This window comes from Formica exsecta, unplaced genomic scaffold, assembly GCF_003651465.1.
Source record: "Formica exsecta isolate Colony F162 unplaced genomic scaffold, ASM365146v1 scaffold473, whole genome shotgun sequence".
NCBI lineage: Eukaryota > Metazoa > Arthropoda > Insecta > Hymenoptera > Formicidae > Formica > Formica exsecta.
The window spans coordinates 49,410-63,832 of record NW_021851967.1 but is presented as its reverse complement, the minus strand read 5'-3'; the positions used below and the strand labels follow the sequence as shown (position 1 = coordinate 63,832).

The window sequence follows — 14,423 nt, the reverse complement described above, 5'->3', positions numbered from 1 at the left end:
CTATCTCGTGCTATTCGCGGACGATTCGATCTACCTCGCGGAATATCCCAGCCTTAAGCTAAAATCGGGTGGGCCGAGATATCTCCACGATATCGGACATCCCCGAAACGTTTAGATCAACACTGCGATAAACACGCACACGGGACGAACCTACGCGATCTACGACGACGACAAGGTAGCGGAGATCGACGAGTGTCGCATGATAGTCATTAGACACGCTTCGTTAAAAGATATATTTCCCGGAATACCGCCCGCGATAACGTCAGCCTTTCGATATATCGACGGCAATCTATATTTCTTCGCCAAACGTCAGATTTACGCCTTTAACGAATTTATGAATATCGTAACTTTGGCGGGTCCTTTCGATCTACACGCGCTCGGTATCGAGTGTCCTACGGATGGGTTGCTAAGACAATTGCACGATCTCCTCAGTCGCGTTTATCGTCTCGGCGACGCGACCGAGAGAGAGAGAATCGACGAGGAGGACGACTAGAGAGACTCTGCCGTCATTTTAAAAAAATAGAATATAAGAGAGGACGCGCGTGAAAGGGGAAGAAGCGATCTCTACGCGAGTATATAAAGACCATCCATCAGTTAAGCGCTTCATTGTCGACGGAGAAGGTCGAAGCCTACAAACGAGAAAAAACGAGCGATAATGTATGCGACAATGGGTATATATATAATTTAAGTATATAAAAAAATTATATATATATACAAAACATATAATGATTAGAAAAACATATGATTTTTTTAGTCGCTATAACATATCTTTTCGCGAGATATAATATATGACTTTTTTGAGTTGTTAATAACATTTTATTTTTCATACATTTATGTGCCTGATATAAGACATAATGTGATTTTTTAAGTCATTAATAACTAATATTTAATTTTTTTTGTACGATAATTTTTGTCCTTGGACAAGTGTTCCTACTCTTATATTTAGTTATTAAGAAGTGCAATGTGTTTGTGGTCAAAGTACAAATGTTTAGTATTTGATGTCAGTATTTTTGTTTTTTATGTTAAGACTATTTCCAGAACAATAAATAAAAGTGATTATTTAATATACATTATATTTATTTTCCCAACTTTTACAAGCTTTATGTATACACTTACTGTTTCATTGAATTCATCAGTTAAGCGTTCGAATACCACATTAAAAAAATACAAATAATGACAATAGATAAAAGTAGAACGTAGATCATTCATGACTATTGAACATTATACATAAACTTAACACTAAACTTAAAACTAAACTTAAACTTAACTCATTATACATTAAACCTTAAACTAAACTTAAACTTAACTCATTATACTGTTACGTCCAGACTCGGGGAAGGATGAGTCGACGGAAGGGCGCAACAACTATCTTGACGAATTGAATTTGCGCAGAAGTGGGAATTTTTCAATCTTAGCAAATTAAAAATGTGCCAGTGTCTTCGTTAGGCGGGGTGTTTCCCCTACTTTTTACGTTTTACTCATAGTGATCGTCCATTGGTGAGTTCGATATTCGTTCGGAGATTTCTTGCACGTGTTCAGATTAGAAAAAGATCCTATTCTTCTATAATAATTTTATTGTTATTGGTGCAGCTGTGTTTATTTAATATTCGTTGGAAAATTTTACTATTATAGATGCAGCTGTGTTTGTTGGGTATTTCGTTAGAAAAATTTATTTTATCTTGTGGAGACCGGCATGTTTTTATCATCGATCTTTTACGTTGGTCTGTTTACTGAGCGGTTCGTTTGTCTCACCAATCGACGATCGTTGCCGACACTTCGCGGAAGGAAGGAATCGTGGAATCGCCAGGACGTAACAATACATTAAACCTTAAACTTAACTTATTATATATTAAACTTAACTTATTATACATTAACTTATATTATTAAGGGGGATTAACATTATATGCCCTTAGCGCTTGTTCCCACTGCCAATCCAGCCGACCAATGTCCGAACAAAAATAATCTTTGAGGATGTTTCGCTGAGCATCAGCTCTCACTGTGGGATTGTTGGACCCAAGTCGACCAACATCAGTGATCGGTCCCCTGTACATTTCTCTTCTCCGCTCACCTTCGATGACATCTCCATCTACTCTTTCTCTATCTAGCATAGATGCAGGGCAATAGGTCCTTTCCAATGGTGCTAAATCGTCTTCAGATACCATCAGAAAGTTATGAAGACACACAATTGCTTTTACAATGTCTTCCGCTGTTTCTGGTATGCAACACAGATCCCTTCTCAAAATACGCCACCTTGATGACATGATTCCAAACGTATTTTCAATGGTACGTCTGGCACGACTGAGTCTATAATTGAATATTCTTTCTGCATTGCCAAAAGTTCTGTAAGTTCTGGCATATGGACGCAACATATGGATGCCAAGTGGGAATGCTTCATCGGCGACAAAAGTGAAGGATGGCATCACTGCCAGGAATCTCCTTTGGAAAAGGAAAGTCAATTTCACCTGCATCAATAACCTGGCCGAAAGCGCTGTTTGCCCACACACCTCCATCACTTTGAGATCCTGCAGGAGAAGTGAAAATGAAGCTTACGTAAGTCAATATAATGCAAGCTATAATATCTCGGTGATTGTCATAGAGATACTCACCATAATCGCCAACATCCACCCACGTGAATCGATATTTAGCATCACATGCAGCAATGAGGATTATAGAAAATCTTTTCTTGTAAGAGCTATAAAACTGAGAACCAGTTTTTGGGGAGCACTGTATTGATATGTGTTTACCGTCAATAGCTCCGATACAATTGGGAAACTGCCATCGGTTAAAGAAATCCTCAGATATCTGCACCATAGTCTCTCTTGTCAATGCCTGCAAATATATCGGTTGAAGAGCTTTCCACAAAGTACTGCAGGTTTCTCTAAACACTTTATATGCAGTGGAACGTCCAATTCTATCACTCCATGAAGATGTCCTAATTGATGTGCCTCGCGCTAGCATTCTTTAAGAAAATAACATAGAGCTCACTCAGTGACACAAATAACTTAACATTAGTAATACGTAGAAGTTGAAAATGTACTTACTCAAGAATGATAGCCACGCGTAACTGTAGAGGCAATGGAGTTTTGATGCTTCGCTTAATTAGATATGGTCTCACCAAATCACAAATGTAATCAAACTGCTGTACATTCATGCGTGTATAATCAAAGAATTCTTCGTGGTCTGTAGTTCTCCATTCTCTAAACAGATTCCTATAGATTCCCTGGGTTTCTCGACCATAATTAATTGGACGCACCCACCAACGCCTGATTCTTTTTTTCTTTAATTGCTTTTTTGCGAGCAAAAGCATTAGAAGGAGATTCCAACATTGGGCGCTAATCAAAACATTTAATAATTCTTCGTCCATTTTAAAGAAAACACAATTTATAGCGATCACATAACCTTATTACAATAATACAACCATAGACATAGTATATCTAGACCGAGTGTTGAGGAGTGGGGGCTAAGGTGCACGTAGAAAAGGACATACTCTGTTCCGTGTCCCTTGCGTTCTCTTTCACTCGCATGTAGCATAGCGAAAGAGTACGCTATGCTACGTGCGAGCGAGAGAGAACGCAAGGGACACGAAACAGAGTATGTCCTTTTCTACGTGCATCTTTACTCCCATTTCTTAAATAAAGGCAAACGCCCGGTCTAGATATTGTTACGTTCGCGCTGGACGCTCGGTGTTATGTTCGCGCTGGATGCTTGGCGAGACATTACCAGATATATAAATATGAAATCGGAATGTATAGAAAATACACGTTTATTGTATGAAAATGATAAAAAATATTTTATTCGAAGTATTGCCCATTAAACCTAGGTACCACAAGACGCTGGCAACGTGTGCACATGTACCTAGAGTACGAGCTCCAGACTGACACGTACAATAATATCCATTAATTGGCTCATTAGCATTGTCAGCAGCATTCTCATCATCCCTATTGTTACGTTCGCGCTGGATGCTCGGTGTTATGTTCGTGCTGGATGCTTGGCGAGACATTAGCTGCAAGGCGTTCTCCCTAACAACGAGGGGGTTTTGTTAAACAAAGTTGGGTTGTTGTTTCCGGGGGCTTTCGGTCTGGAAAGACGCGTGTCATATTCGGTTACGAATATTAATGAATGCTGTATTCTTGTTGTATATAATATTTCTGTGTATAAAGTTGTTCTCCTTTTTACGGAAGTGTCCTTTTATTGCGTGTGTGCGAGTGTGAGAAAGTGAGAGAGCGACGAACGCAACATTTTGGGGGCTTGTCCGGGATAGTCATCTCGATATCGGAGTACGGTACATTCACCGAGAAGGACCCGAGCGAGGACAGAAACACCACCTACTGACGATATGAAGCCCACGACGGAAACATCTCTTGGAGCGATACTGGAAGAGATGCGGGGAATGCGCGAGGAACAAGCTCGGAGGGAAACGGAGCTCACAGCGAGACTTCAACAGTTTGAAGATGAGCTCACGCGGCTGCAAGGAAATAACCAGCTAAGTCCTTCGATTTCTAGAGTCGGGAATTCGCGGGGCGAAAACGCGGCGGAAATCAACATACGCGCGGAATTAGATTTTTAATTAAAACCGGACGTGTTTGATGGAACGGTGCCGCTGCGGGAATTTTTCTCGCAGTTTAATTTTATCGCTCAGGCGAATAAATGGGACGACGCGACTAAGACCGTTGCGTTTGCTGCGTGTTTGAGGGGCAAAGCGCGTTCTGTGTCGGAAGCGGTACAAGATGTGTCGAGTTTGGAGTTTTCGAAGTTGAAATCTAAACTCGAATTGCGTTTTGGGGAGGGACATCTGTCTCAGAATTTTTACACGCAATTTACGAACCGTAAACAGAAAGCTGGAGAAGATTTGGCTACCCTTGGCTCTGAGCTTGAAAGACTCGTGCGCCTCGCTTATCCTGAATGTCCGCTTGAGGTTCGCGAAAGAATTGCCTGCGCACAATTTATTTCTGCTGTTTCTGATAACTTTGTTAGAAAAACCCTTCAACTCGAGAATGTTGATTCTTTAAATTCGGCAATAGAGAGGGCGAAAACTTTAAAAATTATTCAAGGGGAAGGTTTCGAAGAGAGAAGAGAAAATTTTAATAGGGAATGTTGGACATGCGGAAAAACTGGGCATTTCCGTTCTGATTGTCCTAGCAAGCAGGAAAACGTGATTAAGGGATAGTTGAAAAAAACTTTGAAGCTCAGAGTCCCATTTAAAAATTAATTTATCTGTTAAAGAAAAACATTTTTCTGTTTCCTGCGTTGAATATTTCGTCCGTTTCATAAAGCATGATCTCCAAGTGTTCCCTGATGACTGAAGTGTTCCCTTTCCCTTTGAAACTGCCGTCAGTCTCTTCAGGAAGAAGGAAATTTAATTTTTGAAGACTGCCTCTTCCCGGTTTTCGACTGAGGTTTTCCGTGGGACTAGGGCGAATGCAGAGGCAGAGGCAAGGTTAGTCTTACGAGACGTTTGGGTCATCAGAAAGTTTTCCCCCCCTTGTCCGAAGACTTGCAAGATCGCATTGAGGCAGCACTAGCATCGAGGAGGTTCACGTGAAAAAAAAGCGGAAATCCTATGTGGGCGTGCGGAAGTTGAAGAAGAAGGAAGCCTGGCCAGCTCTGTATCTTCAAGAAAATCCGCAATGAAGTCCCAGAATCGTAGGTGGAAATGGAGCCTGGTAACTCGTGGTAGCAGCTCGAGGTAGGGCAAGAGACCATTTTTGGTGCCCTGAATCTTCAAGGAGGTCCCGCTAACAACGAGGGGGTTTTGTTAAACGAAGTTGGGTGGTTGTTTTCCGGGGGCTTTCGGTCTGGAAAGACGCGTGTCATATTCGGTTACGAATATTAATGAATGCTGTATTCTTGTTGTATATAATATTTCTGTGTATAAAGTTGTTCTCCTTTTTACGGAAGTGTCCTTTTATTGCGTGTGTGCGAGTGTGAGAAAGTGAGAGAGCGACGAACGCAACAATATACTATGTCTATGAATACAACGCCAAATGATTTATTCTATGGTCGATATTCATAGCTCATATATTAAGATGTCTTAAGTATTGCCTTAAACATCATTAGCCAATAAGAATGCTGTATTAGCATCTGAGATTTTTACTTAAGATGGTCGTAATATAAGAACGTACTATGAATATCGGTCTGTGATTGGTCTATGTGAAATAACATTTCTCTTCGAAAATTCATAAGGGACAAATTGTAGATGACGATGTTTCTCGTGGTTTTTCGGCTTCATGTGACAAAAATACACAGTACAATACAAGTAGCAAAAAAACAGAAGGCAGAGGACACGAAACAAGACGCAAAATGCACATTGTAGATTAGCCTTAAACACATATCGGTACATAATTGGTATGTGGGACAAGTAATAAGTAATCTATAGACATAATACATACATACCAGATAGCCAAGTTTGCCCGATCACGTATTGCAAATTATGCATTACATATCATGTCGTTAGAACTCTGGCAGCAGCCGCGCATGATTTGCCATTTCAATTAGTGCCGGCAGAAATGTAACAGAAAACAAACAATCTCTGCATCATTATATGCTACAAAAAATGCTCCAAAATTTAAGCAGAAGTTTTTGGCATAAAAACAGTAGATTTAAAGCATTGCGTGTTGGCACAATATGTTAACAGAAGCTAAATAAAAACTGAACATAACATGACACATCATGCTATATCGGCAGAATATCGTTAGAAATCGAGTTTATTTGCAAGCACGGCATAACGGTAGAAATGCTGCAAGAATTACGCATGCGCTGCCATTTCAAAAGATAACAGCAAAAACACAGCAGAAACACAGCATGATCTATTGTCATAAAATAATGGTAGAATCACAGCAATATTAAGATATGCTGTATCAAGTTACAGTTCTTTCGTTTACCGCTATATAACGTATCTATCTCGTATTAAAGTTTATGTTACAGATTACAGGCAAATATAAAGATTGCAAAGCGCGGCTAACAAGATTTAAAATGTGTAATGGCTCCTGCACACAGGACGCGGTGACACGGCAAGCGTTGCCATGTCCTGTGTCCTGTGTACAGGAGTCATAATATCTATTTTTATCAGTTTAATTTCTGAATTCTAGCAAAGGACTCAGAATATTGCAGGCGTGTTTTATCTTTACTGTGTTTTCGTCGTCACATTGTGACACCAGGCAATGCTCGACTTTTGCTGCATTTCTGCCGTCACATTGTAACGGCAGACCATGCTTGATTTTTGCCGCATTTCTGCCGTCAGATCTGATATGGCAGACTTCGCTCGATTTTTGTTACATATCTGCTGTCACGACGTAATAGCAAATAATATTCGATTTTTGCTCTATTTTCTCTGTTATATTATACCGGCAAGCCGTGCTGCCAGAAATTAAGCTTAATGAGGACGCAGCAGAGCGGAATCTGCTGCGAAGTCATACATGCATCACAAACGCTGTTGCGGTGGAATTTAGCTATAAAGGCCAAAAAGGCAAAAAGAAATTTTATTGTAAAGAATTGAATACTTGCATCCATAGTTCGTAAGGCTTCTGCGTATTTGTCGCGGCCATGTTAGATCGTGAGGTCAGAAGCGAAAAATGACACGCTGAGAATTCGTGCCATTTATAAATAAAAAGATATTTGGATAAAATAACAACAACTTCAGATCGCTTCAGCTTATAAAATTGTCCGAAAACTATTTTTTTCCCTTGAGAGTTAATAAACAGCTGTAAAATGAGTATATGAAATCTGCGCCTGCGCATAAGCCTGCATATATACAGGGTATCTCTAAAGTCTGACCCTACCCCTGAATCATTTACAATGTATTTTTTTATACAATTATTTGTTTTTTTCTTTACATTGATTGATTTGTCTTATTATTCTGTACATAAAAATATTACGGTAAGATTATCGAAAACTAAATATTTTACGAGATATTTTAATTTTTATATCAAAATATGTCAGATTAAAATATAAAATAACTCAAAAAGTACTTAACAAAAAAATACTTTATTATAATGTTTTGAAAAGCTCTCAAGGTAAGCTACAAGAATATGTAATAAAAAGTAGGCAGTTCTATTTAAAAAATTGAAGGTGACCTTCATATGACCTTCAAGCAACTATTCAAGGTCAAATTAATGACACCACCTTATGTTCCCCTCGAAACCATACAACTTTTGTCTGAAACATTTTTTTCTAAAATGCATTGTTTACGAGATATTCCACCTGTTACGTTTGAAATTTATTACCCTGTATAATGTTTTTGCTTCCTCATAGAGAAAGTTTTGTTTTCGTGACAAAAAAATTTGAGATATCGGATTAAATTTTTTTACATGAATAGAGTATTATTAAAGGATGGTTGGTACTGAATTTGGTGAGTATCGGTGAAAGAGTTCACTTTTTATAAACTTTTGAATTTTTTGAGAAATGTCTGTACACGCTGTAGGTTAAAATAATTAAGGATAGTTCGTCTCTAATTGAGCGATAAAAATCTGTCACATTATTTTGAAGGCTCTTTTATTTAATATGAAAATAATTGTTACAAATTATCAAAATCTACAAATAGTATAAAAGTTATTTAAAAAATGTTTTTCTACTCTTAGATTTAAAGACCAATATTTTGACAGAGATATATTGTAAGAAAAAATTTATAAGAACTTATGGAATTATTTTTACCTATTCTATGCCTACGAGAGATTGCCCACCTTTTCCAGGATACCCTATAATCAGTCTTAGAACATTTTTATTTCTCTTTTATATTATTTTTTCTAAGCAACAAAAATGAAAAAAATAAAAACTATTATTAATAATTAAACTGATTTAAAAGATATCACTAAGCTTCCATCGAATCGCATATTTGTTGAAGAGCACGCATTCCATCTTCGAATTTATGATATTTATATGATGGCTTCAATGATAATCCAATAGCAAATCTTTCCACTAATATTATTTTTCCATCTTCTTCTTCTATCAAATTCCAAATATTGCGAAAATAGATTGTTTGAAGGAAATTATTGATGAGAATCGAATTGGTCCATACACACACATAAACCTATATAATAAATAATAAAATTAAAATTTATCAGTAATAAATATGTAAATATGAAGAATTTGTAAAATATTATACTCTATATATATATTCTCGTACATATTTTTGGAATAGAACAAAAATTTAATTTTTTCCAGTTAAAACACTATAATATTTGAAATAAGATTTTTTGAATAATAATATAGAGAAAACAAAGAGGTGTGATAAAATCTTTTATCAATTATTATTTTTTAGAAGCGGCAGAGATTATAATGTTTCTAATAAAAAGAAAATTTTTTGTAATTAATACAAAAAAGTCAATATTTAAAAATATTTAAAATCTCCGATTACTCATAGCTAAAAAAAAATACAAGCATGAAATTAGTCACATATCTAGTAGTTTTTTAAGCACTGAATACGATTCTGGTTTCCAAATAACTTCATCACGTTAAAATTTTGAGAAAATTGCAATTAACGTTGAAAGAAAAAGCTATTTTGATATATTTTTCCACTCGTTTAAATAATTTAATTTATAAAATTAAAGATTTTATTTATATGAAAGTTTCTGTTTTATATTTTTAACAGATAATAACGAACGATTTTCATTGATTCGGACAGAAATTGTCCGAATAAGTGAAAATCGGACATTTATCTGTTCGATTTTCTAAAAATCAGTTCAATATCTGAATTTCCCGGTATGGAAATCGCATCAGAAATTAAACTGATAAAAATAATTACAATATTATTAACCGCATTTTGCAGACTTTATATACGCTCATGACAAAAATTTAAATACGGGGATAGATAGTGAATAGCGTGCCGCATAGCGGTACATTATAGCAAATAAAGTATAATTTTAATACTAGTTACAAAAGGACTTTCTGAAAGATTTCAGAAATATTGCAAATGCAATATTTTAAAAAACATGATGTAGGTACATTTCTGAAATATTTCGGATGCAAAGTTACAATTGAAATATTAATGAAATATTTTTGTACCCTTTCCGAACATTACAGTATTTCAGCAATATTACATGCCGAGTGGGTTATCATAATATAGTTATGGGATATGACATGTTGTAGAAAACTTTTATTGCAATTAAAATTAAATATGTTGTTAGAATTTTTCATCATGAATATGTTAAGTATGTTTTAACATTGTAATGGACGCCATTATAAACAAACTTTGAAACTAATTTTAAAGTTTTAATAATGTCGAAATGAGAGCCTTAATATTGCTGTACAATGTTGCCTTAATAATGTTGTACAAATGTTTTTCTTATAACGTGTTAAAATAACATTGAACAAATATTTGAAATGATGTTTTGAAAACGTTTCAATGATACTCAAAAATACCATATTATAAAATAATATATTTAAAATATTTATAAAACATTATGTTAGAGAGAGAGAATGTTACGAAAGGAATATGTTAAAAAGTTGTCGATTTTTGACCTCAGCCAGGACGTAAAATTCGCATGGTTTCTTATAATTTTTTGGGCGTACAATCACGTAGTAACATTCATTTGCTGTTAAAATATGGGGAAAATAATGTGTAAAAATCGTAAAAAGTCCATTAAAACACCATATTTGTGGGTGTATTATTCAGTGATCGAAAGATATGGTTTTTTTTGTGAATATATAAAATAATTGGCACTTATCCAAATGTGTTTTAGAAAATCTATGTAAATCTGTGTGAGCATTTAGGTGCATGGATACGAAGATTGGAGACTGATCAACACTATGATATTGGGAACCCTTGGAGAATATTGTATGATTCTTAACACACTACTTATAGTATGTGTCAGGTGTTTTGTAAATATTGTGCGTGCGTGCGTGCGTGCGTGCAGTCTATTTTAGTTATTTAATCAATTGCCGTATAACAGATAGGTTGAATTGAGTAATTGATGATGGAATGAACTGTTTGTAACTTATATTCATGTCTATATTCCAAATTACAGTATCAACATGTATCTTGTCTGTCATCATAAGGCTCAATATAAGCCGATTTATTCATTTCTACATTTCACATTTATTTGGTGTAACATACATCCTATTATTTACAAAGCTTCTGACACATTCTAAAAATATTGTGTTAAGAATCATACAATATTCTCCAAGGGCTTTCAACGCCATAGTGTTGATCAGCCTCCGATCTTCGTATCCATGCAACTAAATGCTCATAGATTTACATAGACTTTCTAAAACACATTTGGATAAGTACCAATTATTTCATATATTCACATAAAAAAACCATATCTTTCGATCACCGAATAATACACAAATATAATGTTTTAATGGACTTTTTACGATTTTTACACATTTCCCTACCCATATTTTAACAGCAAATGAATGTTACTACGTGATTGTACGCCCAAAAAATTATGTAGGGAAATGTGTAAAAATCGTAAAAAGTCCATTAAAACATTATATTTGTGTATTATTCGGTGATCGAAAGATATGGTTTTTTTATGTGAATATATAAAATAATTGGCACTTAATGGATTTTTTACGATTTTTACACATTTTCCCTACATTTTAACAGCAAATGAATGTTACCACATGATTGTACGCCCAGAAAACTATAAGAAATCATGCGAATTTTACATCCCGGCTGAGGGCAAAAATCGACGACTTTTTAACATACTCCTTCACATAAAATTAATATTTCAAAATATTGATTTAATGTTTCTTGCTTACTGGGTAGATTTTTTGACTTGAAAAAGTATATAGTTGTTAGTATTGTGCATATAATTCTTCACTTACATTCATTTTTAGAATTCGTGAACACGAATTCATTGAATGGGATATCAGAGCACAAGTTCTAGCAATGTGCATAAATAAATTTTTAACAGATTCGTCATTGAAGTAATTATCCAAATCGTCTATCAAAAGCACGGAAGGTACAGCTGCATAAGTATGCAATTTCACAAGTTGTTCTATAAGAGTTTCATAATCCGGTAAATATCTATAAATAAATATTAAGATATGAAAGACATATACAGGGTGTCCTACCAAAAGTGGCCATTCCCTTTTATCTTTTAAACTGAAAAAGATAGTCCCTAACAAATATATATGAAATTAAATGGTTCAAACTAAACTCTATTGTAAGCGTAGTGGTTGCTTCCAAAAGCTATTTGTATTAACGAACGGAGAGGTATGCATAATTTTTTTATAATAATATAGATATTTCGATATGAAAAGTTGTAGCACTGTTTGAAACAAATACAACGATGTATGATGTAACGTAAATATTTTATATATTATACATGTTTTATCAACTTGAAATATCGTGGGCGACGTCTACCTTTTCATTTTCTGCCCTGCGTTATGGACAACGTTCGACTCGTGCATTAGAGACATATATCATGTTGTCATTTGATCATAATACTTAATCCGAAGTTGGCCATATCGCAGGGCCGAAAATGAAAAGATAGATGTCGCCCGCGATATTTTAAGTTGATAAAACTCATATAATATGTAAAATATTTACATTATATCATACGTCGTTGTATTCGTTTCAAATAGCGCTACAATTTTCTTCGTGTCGAAAAATTTACATTATTATAAAAAAATTATGCATATCTCTCCGTTCGTTAACCCAGATAGCTTTTGGAAGCAACCATTATGCTCACAACAAAGTTTAGTTTGAAACATTTGATTTGATATATATTTGTTACGGTCTATCTCTTTCAGTTTAAAAGATAAAAGGGGGTGGCCACTTTTCAATCGTATGAGCCTTTACCTTTTTTTCTATGTTTATTTAATTAATGTACAAAACTGGGCACATAGTTTGTCTCGCAACAAGAGCGCGATGGTAATCGTTGGTGCATTTATACATTATGTCGAAAACGGTGAAATAGATAATCGAATATACACGCGTAATGTAAAAATCCGACGATGAAAGATAATCTATGAGAATTTAACAACTTTATTTGGATAATTATTTATGTAGCATGCCCAGCTTTTATATACGATTTTACACCGCTGCTATTACTAAAATACTTATATAAATGTGCGTCCCTTCATTTGTTTGTTTATAGCGCACAGACACGACGATAGGAGTTCTTAAATAAAGTAGCTTTTATTATAAGAGAAAAATACATATAGATTTATATAGATAATATCCGTACATACTGTGTGCTGTACAAACAAAGTGAATTTTATGTAAAAACACATGAAAACTCCGTGTTTTTTTTTAATAGCGATGTTAAATCTTTTCTGCAGGTACGACCTTGTAATTCATTATGAAAAAATCTTTGTAACGTTAACTTTGTAAAATACTATCGCTCCTTCGTAATAAGTATACCCAGTATTTTTGTTCAAACTCGAACGGTTATTCGGAACGATCTCTATACGTTAAATAATTACACAACAGACATTTTATTTTGTTTCGTATTTTTCTAATTGATATCGAGAATAGGTATAAATGTGAGTCAAAGTGGTACCGTATCAAAATATATAATCGTATAAAAAAAATTTTTTTAAATATTTGGTCTCAGAGCATAATCATTTACGGTAACTTTCATTGCTAGATCGTGCGTCAAGTTCTACATTAGATTCCTAATGTAAAATTTAGATTCCTAAAGTTAGCAAATAAAAAAATATTTTATCGAAAATACATTATCTTTATGCTTTTTAGTTACGATTGGTGACGCGCAAAGAGACTCGAAAAATATAAAGAGGCACTTTGCTCCATACTTGTTTTCTGCTTGAAAAAAAGAAAAAGTATTTTAATTTAGCCTATTGTGTACGTAAAGCGTAAATATTTTATCACATATCTTATAGGCGAATATACGCTGACAGTAGTAGATAAATAAGAACGTTGTTGCGTATTAAGAAGTTTCCCACCCGAAACGGTGTTGATGTTCGCGATGCTCCATTTTTATACGCTGTAGCCTCTGCGTTCGGCGTTCCTTATCGAATTCGCCAAACATAGCGCGAAGATGATGCCGATCAGCTGAGAAAAAATTGAATAACACACACATATAATAACTGTAAAATATTTATATGCGCGAAAGCAAACGAAAAAATTGAAGAGAGCAAAAAATTTATATATATTTGAATACTTGAATGATAAGGAACTTTTTCGAGTTTAGATAGATGTAAAATTATTATCTTTTATCGCATCTCTCTTTCAGTTATCACCCTGTATATATATATATATATATATATATATAATAATTTTCTTGGATATAAGTATAATATTGAAATTTTTACATTATTCATTTTCAAAAAGATATATTATATTAATAAATTTCACGTATAAATTGTGCGTACGTATATGTGTGTATATACAGGGTGAGTTTTTTAACTTGAAACTGTAAAATATCTCGGAAAGTAAGCTTTATCGAAAAAAATGTTTCAAACAAAAGTTGTAGGGTTCGGAGGGGGCCACATGATAAAAATATGGATTTGACCTT

General features: G+C 34.7%; 1 protein-coding gene across 1 annotated transcript in view; it reads right to left on the bottom strand.

Moving 5' to 3' along the window:
* Positions 1-1,385: 1,385 nt before the first annotated feature.
* The window catches only part of LOC115241260 (protein ANTAGONIST OF LIKE HETEROCHROMATIN PROTEIN 1-like), a 20,388-nt gene continuing 7,350 nt past the window's right edge, over positions 1,386-14,423 (bottom strand). The window contains 4 exon segments of the mRNA XM_029816928.1: positions 1,386-2,421; positions 2,423-2,522; positions 2,607-2,959; positions 3,042-3,332. Coding sequence (XP_029672788.1) covers positions 1,884-2,421; positions 2,423-2,522; positions 2,607-2,959; positions 3,042-3,332 — 1,282 coding nt within the window. The 3' untranslated portion in view covers positions 1,386-1,883.